The sequence below is a fragment of the Heterocephalus glaber genome, unplaced genomic scaffold (assembly GCF_053883595.1).
Source record: "Heterocephalus glaber isolate CG9 unplaced genomic scaffold, H.glaber_assembly_v1.0 deba00001790, whole genome shotgun sequence".
In the NCBI taxonomy this organism is placed as follows: Eukaryota; Metazoa; Chordata; class Mammalia; order Rodentia; family Bathyergidae; genus Heterocephalus; species Heterocephalus glaber.
In genome coordinates, this window is record NW_028258473.1 from 5232532 (window position 1) to 5249019 (window position 16488).

The 16488-nt window shown below is 42.4% G+C and overlaps 1 protein-coding gene across 1 annotated transcript in view; it reads right to left on the reverse strand.

Annotated features, from left to right (window-relative positions):
* Nucleotides 1-16286, reverse strand: part of Msn (moesin) — a 75148-nt gene extending 58862 nt beyond the window's left edge. Inside the window, exon 1 of the mRNA XM_004872247.3 lies at nt 16003-16286. Coding sequence (XP_004872304.1) covers nt 16003-16014 — 12 coding nt within the window. The 5' untranslated portion in view covers nt 16015-16286. The remainder of the gene's footprint in view (nt 1-16002) is intronic.
* Nucleotides 16287-16488: the final 202 nt, after the last annotated feature.

A 16488-nucleotide genomic window follows, 5' to 3' on the forward strand; every position in this document is an offset into this window, starting at 1 on the left:
ACCAAAAAAATTTTTTTTAACCAGATAATGCTTCAAATATGTACTCTATTGCCAAACTCTGGGCTACTTCACAAAGGCAGATGGAAATGCTTACACAGCCACTTGTTAGAATCCACTGAAAGCTTTGATTTGAATATTCCTCCTTGGTGTGAACACTACTGTTTTGTGTGAATATATGGAAAAAGGGAGTGAATATTGGCTATGAATAAGCTGGCCACTCATGGATAAACAGGCTATTGGATGTGCATAAGAAAAATAATACCCTGGGCCAGGGATTTAGCTCAGTGGTTCGGTCACCTGCCTCACAAGCTCAAGGACCCAAGTTAGATCCCCGGTACCAAAAAAGAAAAAAAAACCAATACCTTCCCATTTCCTGTCACCACTTAGCTCTATTCTGCTAGGGCCCACCTGGGTCCACATTAGCTAGTTTTATGTTGATAATAAGGATTGTTTTTGGCTTTCTGGCAGGTCTAGTTAAAGGAATCTGAGTAAGACAGTTTCAACTTGATAAAATGTCTATTCAACAAATATTTGTTGAGCACCTACTCTATGATAGGCACTATGTTATGTACTGGGGATGTAATGATTAGTGGAAAACCATCTCTGTTTTCATGAAGCTTGCATTCTAGTGAGTTAGTCTAATATAATGGGAAGAACACACTTCTTAGGGTCTCAGCTTCAAGATCAGCTTCTACTTCTGACTTAATACATTGCTTTAAACAAGTCCCTTACCACAGGCTCAGGTAATTTGCTTGTTTACAAAATATAAAATTCCAAAGTGGATTCAGGGTCTACAAAAGGCCAACATAGCAGCATGGGTAATACGTGGTAAAAGCATAAAGCATAATAAATCAAGAATCTCTAGTCAATGTTCTTGAATTTTTCTTGGATAGTTCCCCATGAGCTATTTGACCAAGACAAGTGGGATGGACAGGCCTCTGAAGAATGCATGGTCAGTGACTGACATGAAGATGTCTCTTTATTTTTTGGGGGGGTTTTAAAACATAATTTCAGTTTATTGTTGTATATGCTTTGTGTTATTCATTCAGCATCCATCAAATGAATAATGAAAACCAACCAAATGCCATAAGTGTTCAACCTTAATGATTTAAATGACAGTCAAGAAAATCCCATACCATTTCTGAGACTTAGTCAATGCTATCATTGGACAGAAATCAATTACAAAATGCAAAGTTATTGAAGCAGATAGGATCCACTCTGGACAGTTTCCAGGAATCAAGAGTGGACCCTGTATTTGTGTAAATAAAACATGAGGAAACTCAACCAGATTTTTCCGAGCCACTAAAGATCACTGGATCTAATTCAAAGTGTGAGTTAAGTTGAATTATTTACCATCTGAATGAAAGTATCACCTTCAGCTGCTTCGTACAACTTAGAAAAGTCCATTACAATATCTTCAAATTATTATATTGTGCTGACGGGGATTTAGCTCAGTTGTTCCGCCACCTGCCTCACAAGTGCAAGGTCCCGAGTTCGATCCCCGGTACCAAAAAAAAACCCCAAAACTATTATATTGTGCTAAATTTCAGCTGTTTAAATTACCTTTTGTAATATATGCAGTGATACATTAGTGACCCCAAAGACTGAATATATTGTCAATATTTGAGCATAATTCTGATTAGATCTAATATTAATAAAAGAATATTCCTTCATTGGTACATATTGTTGCTATAATTTTGACTTGTTCATTTGAATCTCTCTATTTAAAGAGTTTAACATTTCACCTAGTTCACTACTCTGATAATTTTCACTTTCATAAAATATGTTTTAAACACAATGTCTTCCTGGGAGAGAAATAAAACATGAGAAAATTGGATAAATGCTGCTCATCTTTCAATACAGAGAATTCGTTTACTTATAAAGTTGAGTAGGATGAAAACTATAGTAATATATAAATCAACATCTCAAAAACTAATATTTTTGAGTTTATGTATGCAAATTTCCTTAAAGTTATTACATTTTCTAAGGTATATTAATTTAACCATTTTTTTTTTGGTACTGGGGATCAAACTCAGGTCCTTGCGCTTGCACAGCAGGCGGCGAAACCACTGAGCTAAACCCCCGCCCCTAACCTTATTTTTTTTTAAATTAATTTTATTGGTACATTTTAGGTATACAATTCATTTACATTTATCATTGGCTGTTTGTACCTGTACATGATATATCTTGGTTCTTATTTTTTCCCCATTACCTGTGCACCCTTCACCCCCTCCACCCTTCCCTATTTACATAGATTTCATTTCCATTTTTTTTTCTTTTCTCATAGTTTTTCCTTTCCCTCTTTTCCTTTCCCCTTCCCCTCCCTTCACTCCGTCTTTGGACCTTTTTTCCTATTTCAAATTATCAATTATTCATTTTAATCATTTTAACCCTTGGTTACACTATCAGTTTCTCACACTAGTGAAACTATTCGGTATTTACACGTGTGTCCTATTTATTTCACTTATGAGTATGGCCTCGATATGCATCCATTTAGCTATAAATGACTCTAGTTTTTTGTTCTTTATGGCTGAGTAGTACTCCATTTTATAACATGAAAATGTTTCTTAACAGTACACAGCAGGCTTGGGGCCAGGAGACTTCAAAGGTGCTCAGTTTTACTGTAGCTTCTATAAATACTTCTACTTTCAGTAAAAGAGATATTAAGAAATCCACAAAGCCTCACCATAATCCTAAGAAGGAGAATGCTATTAACCTTTCTAAGCTAAGATCTTGGATGTTTTCGTATATCTGCAAAGTTTGGTGTGGTGGTGTACACCTGTAGTCGCAGCTATTCTGGAGACTGAGGTAAGAGGATCACTTAAGCACAGGAGTTCAGACCCAGCCTGATCAAACATAGTGACATGGTATTTCAGAAGACACACATATAAGAAAAAAGAAGAAGGAGGAGGAGAAGGAGAAAGAAGAGGAGAAAAAGAAAAGTTTGCATTGGTGAATTGAGACGAGGTTTCTCTGCACTCATACTCAGGCCTCTCCTATAGGTGCTAATGCATAGCTTCTGTGCTCTATGGTGTATTTTCTCTATGACTAAATGCCTAATATGTCATACCAGGTACTCATCCAACCTTGAGGGATTCCCTTTCATACACTGTTGCTGCTTTTTCCTCTCCATGTTTATCACTAACTAAACAATCTACAAAGGTTTGCCTATCCCTAACCACCTCCATTTGGATATGGCCCCTTCTTGAAGCAGGGGGATTTAGAAGCTTTCAAATCTACAAGTTTACTGAAAGGGAAAGCCTCAGAGTTCAGGTTACAAAACCTCAAGAAAAATATCATAATAGAAGTTCTTACAAAGTACACTGGGCCCTCAGATGGTGCAATGAATAACACCTGGGAGTATTAAAGAAAGATTCCAGGAGCTGGACGTTTAACTCAGTGGTAGAGTGCATGTACAGCACGAGCAAGGCCATGATTCAATGTTCCCACCACCAAAAAGATGGAGGTGGGGGGAGAAGAGAGGAAGGGGGAGAAAAGTGGAAGAGAGAGGAGAGGGAAGGGGAGAAGGAGAAGAAAGCTTCCAGCACAGTTTGGGTTAAGTGTAGAAGTGGCATCTGACATTTCAAGCTGAAAGGAAAAGCACAGAGAAGGACACAAAAGTTAATGGCTTTAGTGTGATTTTTAAAAATGTTTTACACACTTGGGAAAACTTGATCCCACAAAGCTACAGCATAGTGTTGGTGTGTAACAAGTGGAAGGTGACCCTGCCCACATGCCATACTAAAGGGTTCAGATTTTTCTTATGTTTACATAACTGGAAAACACTTGGAGCCATCTAAATGTGCCCTCAAAAATAGTTAACTCAGGGGCCGGAGATTTAGCTCAGTGGTTTCTTTGCCTGCCCCACAAGCACAAGGACCCGAGTTTGATATCTGGTACCACCAAAAACAAATAAATAAATAAATAAAGTTAACTCAATTTTGGCATAGTCATTGGATAGAATCATATAAAGCCACTAAAATGTTCTTTTTAAAATCTAAATAACATTTATCTAAGCTTTTAGTAATATATTAAGTAGGGGAAAAGAAGTAGGATTTTTTTTTATGTACACTATGATTGCACCATAGAAAACTAAGGTACAAATACAAGACGTGACAAGAAATACAAATAATAATTGCCACGTCAAGGTAGAGGGTTTATGAATGATTTTCCCTCTATTTGCCACTGTCATATGCCATAGTGTGCTTTTAAAAAATGAGAAATATAAAAATAAGAACCACTCTTCTTTCATTTGACTCCACATTTCTTTCTCCTTCTCCCACCTGCTTGCCTAACCTCTCTCATCAAAAGCCATTTATATCTACCACCTACAACTGGTATCTTTAACAAAACATGTGGAGCCCCATGAAAGAATGATGAGCTTCTTACCAGATAGCTACTCACAAAAACAAGCTCCTTCGTGGTACAGAGATCATCCCAGCTCAATGCTCGGAAAGAAATTTGCCTCCAACAGCATTGTTCAGCTCTACTCAACTAAGCCTTCTCTGGTTAAAGTGCCCTAGGAACTTGTTCCTAAAGGTAGGTATACAAGTGCCAAAACTTCTATATTACCCCTCCTCCAGGGGACTCAGAGTAGGTGAGGCTCAGGTTCATGGCAAACTACTAGGTAACTGAGATACAGCCTAAGATTCATGATTTCACAAGCAAGCATTGGATAAAATAAGAATGAGGAGGAAGGAGAGTAAAAACGGATCCAGTTAAAGGTACATACAGCATTCTCAGGAATTTGCCTATGCCATATCAGCCTAGCAGGTGAGGGATATTCAGAATTCCCTCTCCTTTGATCTATACATCTAACATCATCTTCACAAAATGCAGGATCAGTTAAAAACCTAATGCTAATCACTAAGTGCATAGTAAATTCCCTGGCTAGAAATGGTTCCCCCTTGCTCAATCCAAGCCCACATCACCAAGCTCTCCTTAACCAAAGGCAACATAGACATCAGTGACTCAGAGCAAGGGGAAGGGAAGCTTAGCAGTTTAAGACTCAGCCAAAAGTAATTTCATAGCCCCAAGGAGAAGGATGTTGGGGGAGGGGTTAGAGGAAGTCAGCTCTCATTTACACTCAGTTTTGGTTTGTTTCTTGGCCTTCCTTGATGGAACAATGACCAATCCAAGGGTCTTCTATTCTTTCTGGATTCACCGATGACCAAAAATAGCCAGCAACTGTAGTCTGCCAGCTGGACTCCAAGGCTTCACCCAAGGCACTCAGTCAACATTTGTTTCTTCAAGCCAAGATCCCCACAGCAAGCTCTGCGGTAGAGCACAGGTCACTCTGAAATAGAGGGGGCTGCCCACATATGGATAGCTGAGGGAGACATGAGGACACAATATCCTCATTGCCATTCTAAATGAGGGAAGAGCAACTTCTCCAGTCAGTACTCTATGCTGTTATACTCATTCCAAGAAACTTACTATCCTCTTAAAAACTGAGTACAATAATCAGAATATCAGAAAAAGGCAATTCTCTATTTCACATGTAAAGAAACTAAGGCTCGTAAAAATGACTTGTCTAAGGTCACAATGGCAGTGACTAAAAATCAGATATCATGATTCAGTGCACTATTATTTGCATTTCACCATTTCTACCAAAAGGCATTAAAAAAGAAACCCAGACAAGTGCTTCAAGCTTGAAGTATCAAAAGCTCATCTCCTTAACTGAGAATTCGAAGGAAGAGAGTCCTTTATTTCATCCTACTCAGGAAAGCCAAGTGAGAATCCTAGGCATACAAAAGGCACATACCAAGAACTAGAATTACCAAACAGAAAGCTTCACATACTCCAAGCAATAGTTTTTGATGCTGAGAGCCCTAACTCCACCCCAACCTCACACTCTGAGCTTTTGAGGCCAAGCAAGACCACTCCTAGGCTGCCATACATCCAAGTAAAAGTTAAAGAAGGGTGACCAGTCAGGATCAAGAGCGCAAGAAGAGATATGAAAGCAGGGTGGAGAAGTCACAGCCATTCCAGAGCTCTCTCATCTTTTTCTCTCTTTCCCCACTCCTCTCACCATTAGTGCTCCAATCAAGGAGAAAAGTTTATTGGTAGCATCACATACACTGGAAGAAGGTGTTCCCTGTATGAAGGAGAACAGGGGAATAGCTGAGATAAGGGGGACATTTGAGGGGGGTGAAAATATCCAAATAAGGCAGACTTGATGGTAAGAAACAATCAGGAAAGGTTCCAGAAGCTGACGTCCCAGGGAGGAAGCCTTTAGTCATCGGTTTCCTCTGGCAACTGGCCTAAGGCCAGGCAGCAAACTCCCAACCTTAGGAAAATGCCAAGTCTGTGCCAGAGAAAAGCAACTAGGCTAGATTTTCCCTAGAACCACCTCAGGCCCTCCTTGAGCAGCTCTCCAAGTACCCAAAACAGAGAGATGTAATGTAAACCTGAAGTAAAATGGCTAATGTTTTCACCTAGAATATGCTAGATTCACCATGGCCAAAGCACCAAGGGGAATAATGAACCCAGAGCAGGAATCCTTGATCTATTGCATTTACATATTTATTATTTTACTAATATTTTCAGCTGAGGAAAAGGAAAATCCAAAGGCAAAGAGGCCATATGACTTTTCCTCTTAGTAAGAGAACTGTGAGTTAGTCTCTCACAAGTATCTACAAAGATGTCTGAAGAGGAGTTTAGCTTACTTCATGTACAACTTAATTAATGACATCCATACTGGCTGCTACCTTGGCACCCACCATTTAACTCCATACCATAGATTAGTCACTCTCAGTTAAAGATTACAAAAAGTAAGAAAGAGCCTCTTGGTATACTTCAAACACTGAAGTTGAGATTTCGGAAAAAGGACTATAGCAGGGGTGGGGCATATTAGAACATAAAAGCAAGATCAGGAACTATCTAACCATACTTAACTTGAGAAAAATAAGATTTCAGGTATTTAGGGAGGCCAAAAGTAAAGAGACAGAATAAAACGATGACCAATTCTGTTAGATAAGGGTTGGTCTCTTTTCCCCCCCTCCTAGGCCTGGCCCCTGTCACTTGTCAAATATATACCAGGAAAGAATTTTTCAGGATTATACTTTGTTTTGTATAAGCAAATGCTCACACCTCAACTCTTCCCTTATTTGGCCTTGATCAATATCCTGATCACACAAAGTATCTATCAAATTTCCACAGGTAAAAGAGTGGCCAAATATGGAACCAAGCATCAGCCTTCAGAATGAATAATTCCAAAAGCTTCCTGGCAAAACAGTACTACTAAGTAAGCACAGAGCCATTCACCATTCCAGTAGGCTAGGAGCTATGCCAACATTTCTGCCACAGAAGTCAATTAAAAGGAGCATCAGATGTGGTATGTCTGACATCAGGCAGGGCCAAAAATCTGCTTTGAAAATCACTTTAAAGACCCTTTCTCTGAATTCAAGGTATAGATACTGCAGCTGAGTTATGGCTAGGAAAGGCCATACTTCAACTATGACAACCACACACTGAGAACTCTTTATCTCAACTCCACCTTTTCCCAAATACTTCTCATAGTACAGCCACTGGAACTGAAAGCTGCTTTTAGGCTGCTAACCTACGGAGAGTTCTCACTGATCCCTATTACTTGGTTTAGCATATATGGAAACATAAAGGAAGAATCCTTTTACATCTCTACTAGGGCAAGAAAGACAACATTTAAAAAATTTAATTCACCCAGTTCTGGAAAATTCAAGGTACAGTCTCTACCACAGACCCTTTCAAAAGCTTTGCCAAGTAAAAAAGTACTATTTGTTCCAACTGACCCTGGGAAAAACATGTGTGATCTATGCATACATGGATATCTCTGTGGCTCCCCTTGAAACAATCATCACCTCAAGTCTTCCTTCATTTCAGATAAATTCACTCAAGAGGGCGAAGGTGCCACCTAGTGCCACCTAGTTTATACTCATGTACCAAAACTATATCACTCTTCCACCCAGAATAGCCACTGCTCCCCAGTGTACACATGCTTCAAGGCCCTGTTAATGTTCCAGTAGGTCCCTTCCTTGTAAAATATAGAAAATATCATGCATATAGTTTTTCAAATTGTTTTGAAGTGAGTTAGCCCTAAGTCCCTAATTAAACCGAAGCTCCTTGAAGGCAGAAATTGTATCCTCTATTCATTTGTATTCATTACAGTAAATAGTCATAGTAACTTCAACAAATGAGAATGAATTTTCCTGCCTTCTTTCTTACCTATCCCACCTAAGATACAATTAGTCATGCAAATAATAAATTCATTAATAGTAATTCATTAATAGTAAATTATATCCATATTATTTCATTATACATTTATAAAATTATATCAATAATTTAAATAGTATTATTAGATGCGAGGCATAATTGTAAGCACTTTATATGAATTGCCTCATTTAGTCCTCACAACAACCCTATATTAGATACTATTATTATCCTCACTTTACAGTTGAAGAAAATGAGGCATAGGAGTTAAGTAACTTAAACTGAACATTGTGGTGCATGTTTATAATTCCAGCTACTCAGAAGACTCTAATAGGAGGATCACTTGAGCCCACAAGTTTGAGACTAGCCCAGACAACACAGGAAGACCTCATCTCAAAAAAAAGTGTTAGTTCGGGATAGAGGGAAAAGAGTCACTCACTCTCCCCCATCAAAACAGCTAAGAACAAAGGGCTCATGGGTCCTCCATATTTCCAGAGCCCCTTACCCTGATTCTTTCTTATCAGGGTAGCTATCTATCTTCTCCTTTGTCCCTTCTTTTCCTCTTTACAAATAAAGTGTCTTCCTTTCATTAAACTTTGCCCCTCTAATTTATTATTGGGGCTGAGTTACAATACTGGCAGGATGCTCGGACAACAGAGCAGAGGTGCTCTCAGATGCAACAGAATGAAGGGAGGAAAGAAGGAGGGGAGGGGAAGGAAAGGGAAGGGAAAGAAGGGGAGGGGAGGGGGGGGAAGAAAAGGGAGAAGAGAAGAATTAATTAACTTGGCCAAGACTACAAAACTACTTGGAGCTTGGATTTGACTCCAAGCAATCTTGTTCTGAGTATGTGCTTTTCAATACAACTGCATACCTTCTTTCTATGAAGGCCTGAAAAGTTCTTTTTTCACTAGCAACCTGCCCCAGATTTGGCCTTCCAAGTACCTAGATGTGAGTAGTTAAGAGTTGAGGCCAAGAGACTCCAGTTTGCATTCAAATGGTTGCAATGGCAGCATATATTGTTACCAAATTGGAAAGGAAAACATCATAATGTTCTCCTAACTCAAAGGACTGGTCAAGCTGGAGCACTGAATCAGAATTCAAAGAGGTCAGAGCTCAAGTTCTAAAAGGGCAAAGAGAAAACAAGGAATATGTGTGAGAGACAGAAAGAGAAGAAAGTCATTCTGAGGACCGAGAAGAACTAAGTCACTCACTGAAACCTGCTACAGCAGAAGCTAATTAGGGAATTCCATTGCAGCCATCATGTTAATAGAAGCACAAAGAGTCTATTCTCTGGAAGTTTTTTCCCCCTGAGTGAAAAAGAGTTATTCTTCCAAGGTAGGCAAGTCCAGTGGAAGAGCTACTGATTTCTGACTTGGGTAGTTACGAAAGCCAAGTTACCCACCTTTTTTTGTTGCCATAGTGGGGATTGAACCCAGAGCCTCCTGCATGCTAGGCAAGTGCTCTACCACTTGATACATCCTCAGCCCTTTTATTTTATTTTATAACAAATTCTCAGTAAATTGCCCAGGCTGGCCTCAAACATTTGATGCTCCTTCCTCAGCCTCCCAATGACACTCACCTTAGAATTCTCCTTTCAAAACTATTACCAACTTTAGGTTAAACCCTAACAAGTTGACTAACACCTCTGGCTATGAATATGGAATATAAATAACTCTACTCCCTAAAGACTCTTAGGACAGCAGGCCTAGTCTCAAGCAGGAAAACACAGGTCTCCTCTTCCTGCCTCCCTTTAACCCACATAGCTGCCTTCTGCCACCCTCCGCAACCTAAGCAGAATACATTCCTGGGAAGTGCTACAAAGACTTCTGAAGACAGGACCAGAGCCTGAACCATTTCCATATAAAGATGCATCTGAGGTCAGCCCTACATACATGGAACTTGCTCTTCCCATGAGCATAACTCCATGGTTAAGTTACTCCCAGCACAGAGGGAGAAAACACTGCCATTTAGAAGGCAAGCATTCCAAGTTCCTCCTGTACACTAGAGGCCAAGCAAGTTGGATTCATTCCTGACCTTATTACCAATTCATTCAAATCTCTTCCCTTTCTGGACTGTGGTGTTCTTATCGAAAATATAAAGGCTAACTGGGCATTGTGGTGCATACCTATAATCCCAGCACTTTGTGAGGCTGAGGCAGGAGAATCGAAAGTTCAAGACCTGTGTGGGCAACTTAGCAAGACCCTGTGTCAAAATAAAAAAATAAAAAGGTCTGCAGATGTAACTCAGTGTGAAGGCCCTGGGTTCAATCCTCAGTGAAAGAAAAGAGAGAGGAGGAGAGAGGAGGAGAGGAGAGGGGAGGGGAGGGGAGGGGAAGGAAGAGGAAGGAAGAAGAGAAGAAAGGAAGGAGGGAGAGAGGGAGGGACAAAGAAAGGAAGGAGGGAAGGAAGGAAGGAAGGAAGGAAGGAGGGAGGGAGGGAGGGAGGGAGGGAGGGAGGGCGGGCGGGCGGGCGGGCAGGCAGGCATTGCATAAAGGCTGAACTAGGTAATTTAAATAAAGCCAGCTCAGATGCTCTGTGGCTCAAAGCACTCCCATGAGAAATCTCAACCACTCAGAACAATCAGCTAAGGGGGGAAGCTTGAGGCTGGGGAAGCTCTGGGATGCTCTAGGTACAGATACATTTGCTGTACCCCACTCAGCTCACCAGTGGTAAATATTTAAAAGGTTTGTTTATGCCCATCAGATTCTCAGTATCTACCAACATATCTACCACCCTCATCTGGTTAGAAAGAAATCAGAAACATAACCTATGTTACCGTCAGACAGGCACTGGGAAATGTGAGAAGAAAGGTAGGGAAACATATAAAGCTTTTTGGTGTTTGTCCAGAGCTCTTCAATCACCCATAGCCTTCTTAATATAGTCTCACTTAGAGTCATTCTTTCCTCAGTAAAGAAAAACATCCCTTTTCCCTCCAGACTAAGAAGAAATGGGCAAGAGTACCCACACCAGTATTCTTATCCAATGAAACAAACCAACTTCATTTTGAACTCACACTCAGAATGAAATAGCACTCCAGAAGCATAGGGGACAGAAGACACATTTTAGCAAATGGTATTCTACTTATTATACCCAGCACTGCCTGGCACAAAGAAGGTGCTCAAACTTTGAAGAAAGAATATCTGATGGAATGAACATAGAAACAGGAAGCCCAAGGCTGTACCAGCAAGGCTCTCAAGAACATCAGTACTGGAAGGATTCGGAGAGTTTAATCTGTTACTAGCTCTGCTCCTCCATGACTAGCTAGAGACATCAAGGGTCTGTAAGAAAGAACTTTGCTAAGGGCTCAATTCTTTTGGATTACTTTACTAATTGTAAAAAAAAGAAAGTCTTCTTACATGGAAAGAGAGGAAAAATGCTCAGTAGTTTTACTTTCTAACACCTAAGTTCCAAATTCATGTAATTCTGAGCTAACTTTGCAAAGTGACAGGTCCTGCACCACAAATTAGAACCTAAAACTTTAGTTTTTCAGCTCTGTCAAGCATGAAATGGGAGGGACGAACAGCAAAGCCAGTCAATAATGAAAAGACCGGCCCCACCACTTGGCTAATAAACTTCCCCAAAGAAGACTGCTTTGTACTCTTGTTTTTGTTTGTTTTCTTGTTTGTTTTTTGTTCGTCAGGGTTTTTTTTTCTCTTTGGGGCAAGAGAATGTGGGTAGTAGGGAGAAAAGATTGTGAGTTAAGAACAAGGCACATGATAAACTCATCTCTGTCTTTGAAGATCTGAGTAATTCTGGCCATGAAAGGCCCAAACCTGAGAATGTTGGTAGCTAGATCTTCTCCCAGCTAGCAACATTGAGTCTAGAAATTCCAGTGGGTGGGTGACCTCCCAGGAATATACAAAGGGACCTAAGACAGGCTGTTGCCAAGCAACACTATTAGAAGAGAGTTCAAAATAATTGTAGCTGTCATCTCATCCCATTCGGAGACTATTAGATTTAGAGGCTGAGGGATAGACTAGATGACCTCTAAATGTCCCTTTCAGCTCTACCAGTCAGTAAAGCATTTGCATGAGGAGGCAAGAGAAAAGAACACCAACCTTCAAATAGGCAACTACTACAGGTATTTATAAAGTAGTGGTAAGTTAGATTCATGGTCAATACCACCTATCACTGACTCACACAGCAACCTTTCTTTCCCCAAGCCTAACATGTGATTACAAATTAGTTGGTGCCTTTGAGGGTCCCACAAAGACCCTCTTGCCCTACCAGCCCCTCCATAACCAGACAGCTTTTCAAAGATGAACCTTAAGGAAATTCCCAAATGGTTCCTGCTCTGTCTCTATCATCTGCACTTTCACAAAGAGTTCAGTGAACTGGAAAATCAAAAGTGGAAGGAGGCAGAAGCCTCTCTTACACAACTTCCATTCCTGATCCCTTGCGCCACCTTGAAGTTTACAGCCAAGGATGGATCAAGGGTTAAAAGACACTATGCCTCCTATTTGCCAAGTACTACTTTAGTGCCACTCAAGTGGCTCAAGCAATGCTAGGAATGGCAGAAAAATAAACAGTCCACACAGCCCCTGTTAAACTTTAGCTGAATGCAATCCAGAAGCCCTCAAATACTTCAAGGAACTAGGCTCTATGCCTGCTAACATGAATGGTACAATCAAATCATCACTTGATCGCCTTTCCCCTGATCTGTTGATGTAGGGCTAAAAATCCAGCAAATCAAAGAGGTTTACCAAACTGACCCTGTAACTGAGACCTAGATTTAAGCCTTAGCTTTGCCACTGGCACGTTGATCACTCTAGGTTAGTTCTTCCCTATAATAGGTTTCAATTTCCCCATCTCTACAAACAGAAGGGTTGGACTTGATAGTTGTGGACAGCCTTTTAAACTCTTAAAGCCAGGCATGGTGGCGCACATCAGTATCTCAGCACTCAGGAGGCTGAGGCAGGAGGATCATTGAGTTTGATGCCAGCATGGGCTCTACAGTGAGTTCAAGGCCAACTTGAACTACATAGTGAGACCCCATCTAAAAAAAAATTTTAAAAAACCTCTATCATTTAGTAAATCTTAAGGACAGAAGTAAAAAAACCTCAAGAACATCTTGAAAATTCAAAATAATCTCTTTTTAGGGAATCCAAGAGAGCCTCAAAGCCACTATGATTTATTTAAGAAAAGTTAGAGGGCAAGAGGGAAAGACCTTTTCTACTTATAACTGTCTTATTATCAGAAGGTATAGATGTCAGTTAATAAGCTTCTCCATTTTGGGTATTAAAGCAGACTCAGGAAACTGGCAACCAGAAGCAGAATCTAAGAATGTCAAGAAGGAGGTAGGGGAGAGAGGCATGTTTTAACAGATTTAAGGGAGGCTGTTTGGCTATAAAAATGAAATTGACCCTGGATCATAGACATAGTTCATATGAATGAACAGGTTTGATTTTTCCTCTACATTTCTCTATCTGTCATACTCTAGAAACAGCCTAAAGCACACCAGTGGAGAATAGGGAATTTCCCCCCTCTTCATTAAAATTACCAGCTGGTATCCACTGAATAAGGGTGTGCCTCAGGATGGCTCAGCATTGGGATGAGGAATGAAAAAGGTAACAAGAGGGACCTTGTGACATTCCCAAATCTTACCAGGTGACCACACAAATGGCACCATTGGTTACTTTACCCATGTTAACGATTTCCTTTTATTTGCGGACTATGCACACCTGAGAATAGTGGGCAGTTTGCTTTGGGGAAGAACTTCAAGAATTCAATCACTGGGTCACACTATAGTGTCAACAGGATGCACATCAGAAAGCCTGGACCCTAGGTTGGCTCAGTGAGTGATCAGGTCCCCTTAGGCAGGCACTTTCTTTTCAACCTAAATATCTTTGTTAATCTTTTTTTTGCGGGGGGGGGGGGGGGTTGTAAGATAGTTTCCAAGGTCCTTTTCAGGTTAAGATTCTAGGGTCTCAACCGTGTCATAAGTTGCTTTTCCCAAGTCAACATTGCTTGAGTTAAACAGCATGAAAAACTCTTAACACTTCCAGTCCACGAAAATTCAACCCTCACCTTCCAACTTGATTCACACTTCAATTTGCATAAAAATACCTTTGGTGTTCAGGTACTTTTAATACACCAGACCTGACCTGAAATAGTTTATATTCTAATCCCTCTCCATATCCAGGGACAGGATCACCACACTGTCTTCTTTGCCATTTTTTGTCTGAAATGGGATAGTTAATGCAACTTTGAAGCAACTTCCAGGCCTATCAAGTTGTGTTTAAAAGTGAGATGTCTCAGAATTTAGGATGAGATATGCCAAAAGGGAAGAAGCCACAGGGCAGTGTACATTCTCAGAGATCCACCCAAATGCTTGGGCAAAGCCTCACCTTATGAGGTGGGAATTAACCAGAGAAAGACCCAGAAGATCCTGGAAGGATCTTTACAATCCTGTGTCGGCAGACAGTGCCTATCCCCTTCTTTTGTAAAACCTCTCTCTCCCTTTGTAGAGGAAGGAGTTTGGGAAGAAAATGTGGAAAAGGCCAACATCATAAAACCATAGGCAATTTAAAAGACAGAGATAGTGAAAGCACATACTTGTTTGAAACTTAGTGTCTCTGAAAGACAGGGTTCTGGAAAAGCAAGAATGACTTGGCAGTGAGGCTAAAATACAGCAATGTGGAAGCTAAACCTCAGCATGCACCCAAAGAACTGGGACCCCCACCCTTCTCCCCTCATCTCAGGAGCCCCCAGCCCATCTCAAGACTACTAATCACTAGCTCAGCTTTATAATTCTCAGATAGGGAGATGGGTCTGGGTGCACCGTATAGCCCAGGCCAGCTCAACAAGCTGCTTGGCCAAAAAGACTCAAGCCAAAGTTGATCACCAACACTTCCTAAACAAGGGAAGGGCCTCAGCAGCCATTTGGCATGACTTGCACAAAAGCAAGCAGAGCTCATTAGTCAGGCACACCCCTCCCCCTTCCCTCCCTCCTGGGCATCCGGCCCCCTTAGGCCCCACTCCCAGGAGGCTTCAACTGTTCTCATAACAGCCAGTGGGGGTGGAGATCAACCAGATCCCAAAATTAACCACCATTCTAGAAAGGTGTGGCCCCACAGGAGAGAACCCACTCCCCACAGAACAGTCCAGATAGGATAGAGAGGCATTAAGTAATGGGAAGGGCAGATTCCAGGGTCTCAACAGCGTCAGGGTTTTGGCTGGTGGAGAGGAGGGAGGAAACCAGTCCTCTCTCCCAGTAGATTGGATAGGCCTCTCAGACTGGTACTTAGAGAATGGTTGGCACTCCTGGGTAAAGGGGGTAACCTGAATGATGCATCACTCTACTGCTCTCTCTTCACATCCTAGTGGGAAACACAAACAGCTGAAGCTGCCCAGGATAGGGGTCTGAAAGGTGAATGGGGGTGCGGGATCCGCCCCAGCAACTCCCTCACTCCCGGCAAGAGGACTGCTGCAGCCTTGCCCCAGCAAAGCACCAATTCCTGGGCCCCGGGGAAATTTTCTCCTCTCAGTTGGAGTCCTCTTACCCGGGCCCACGCCCTTCAGGGGACGAAGAAACTGAGGGCCCCAAACGAAGCCTCTCCCACTGTCGCATTCCCGACGCAGAGAACTGGAACCTGGGAAAGAGGCCAGCCCCTCCCCGTCCACGCTTCTAGCCTGGACATCCCCTCACTCCCGAGGGGGTGCCAGACCAGGTCTCGACTTGCGTCCCCTCCCAACCGTGGGCCACTGAAGAGGGCGCGGCGTCCCAAGCGGGCTGGTGGTGGGTCAGGCCCGCAGCCATCAGCTTAGGAGTCAATTAGAACCCGCAGGGTCGACAGCGCCCATCTCCAGTACTCACCGTCTTGGGCATGGTGGCGGCAAATGAAGCGGAGTTGGGGAAGTTTGGCTGGAAGCTGTCGGGCAGAGCGGAGAACACAGTATACAAGGCTCGAACTCCGGGGGCCTGGGTTGGGGTTGGGGGGGGGGGCCGGACTGAGTTCCTCTCCCGCGTCTAGGCTTCTGCTCCGCTTCCTGCCAACGGGCCACGGCTTCACAAACCCCACCCAGGAAAAAGCCGCCCCCGTTACGCCGCCCGCTCCTATATGTGGCCCAGCTTCCGTGCTGCTCCCCGCCCTCGCGCCCGCCTCCCAGCCGGCGCGGCCTCGCCCCGCCCAGCCCAGCCCGACCCAGCCCAGCCACTCCAGCCACAAACGAAGTTGGTCTGGGCCCTGGCAGCCTGAGCGGACTTTGCACTCTTGACCCAGGCCCACCATGCTCCTCTCCCACCTTCCTCAGCCCTTAACCCTCCTTGTCTGGGCCATCTAGCCCCATCCCCTCACTCAGG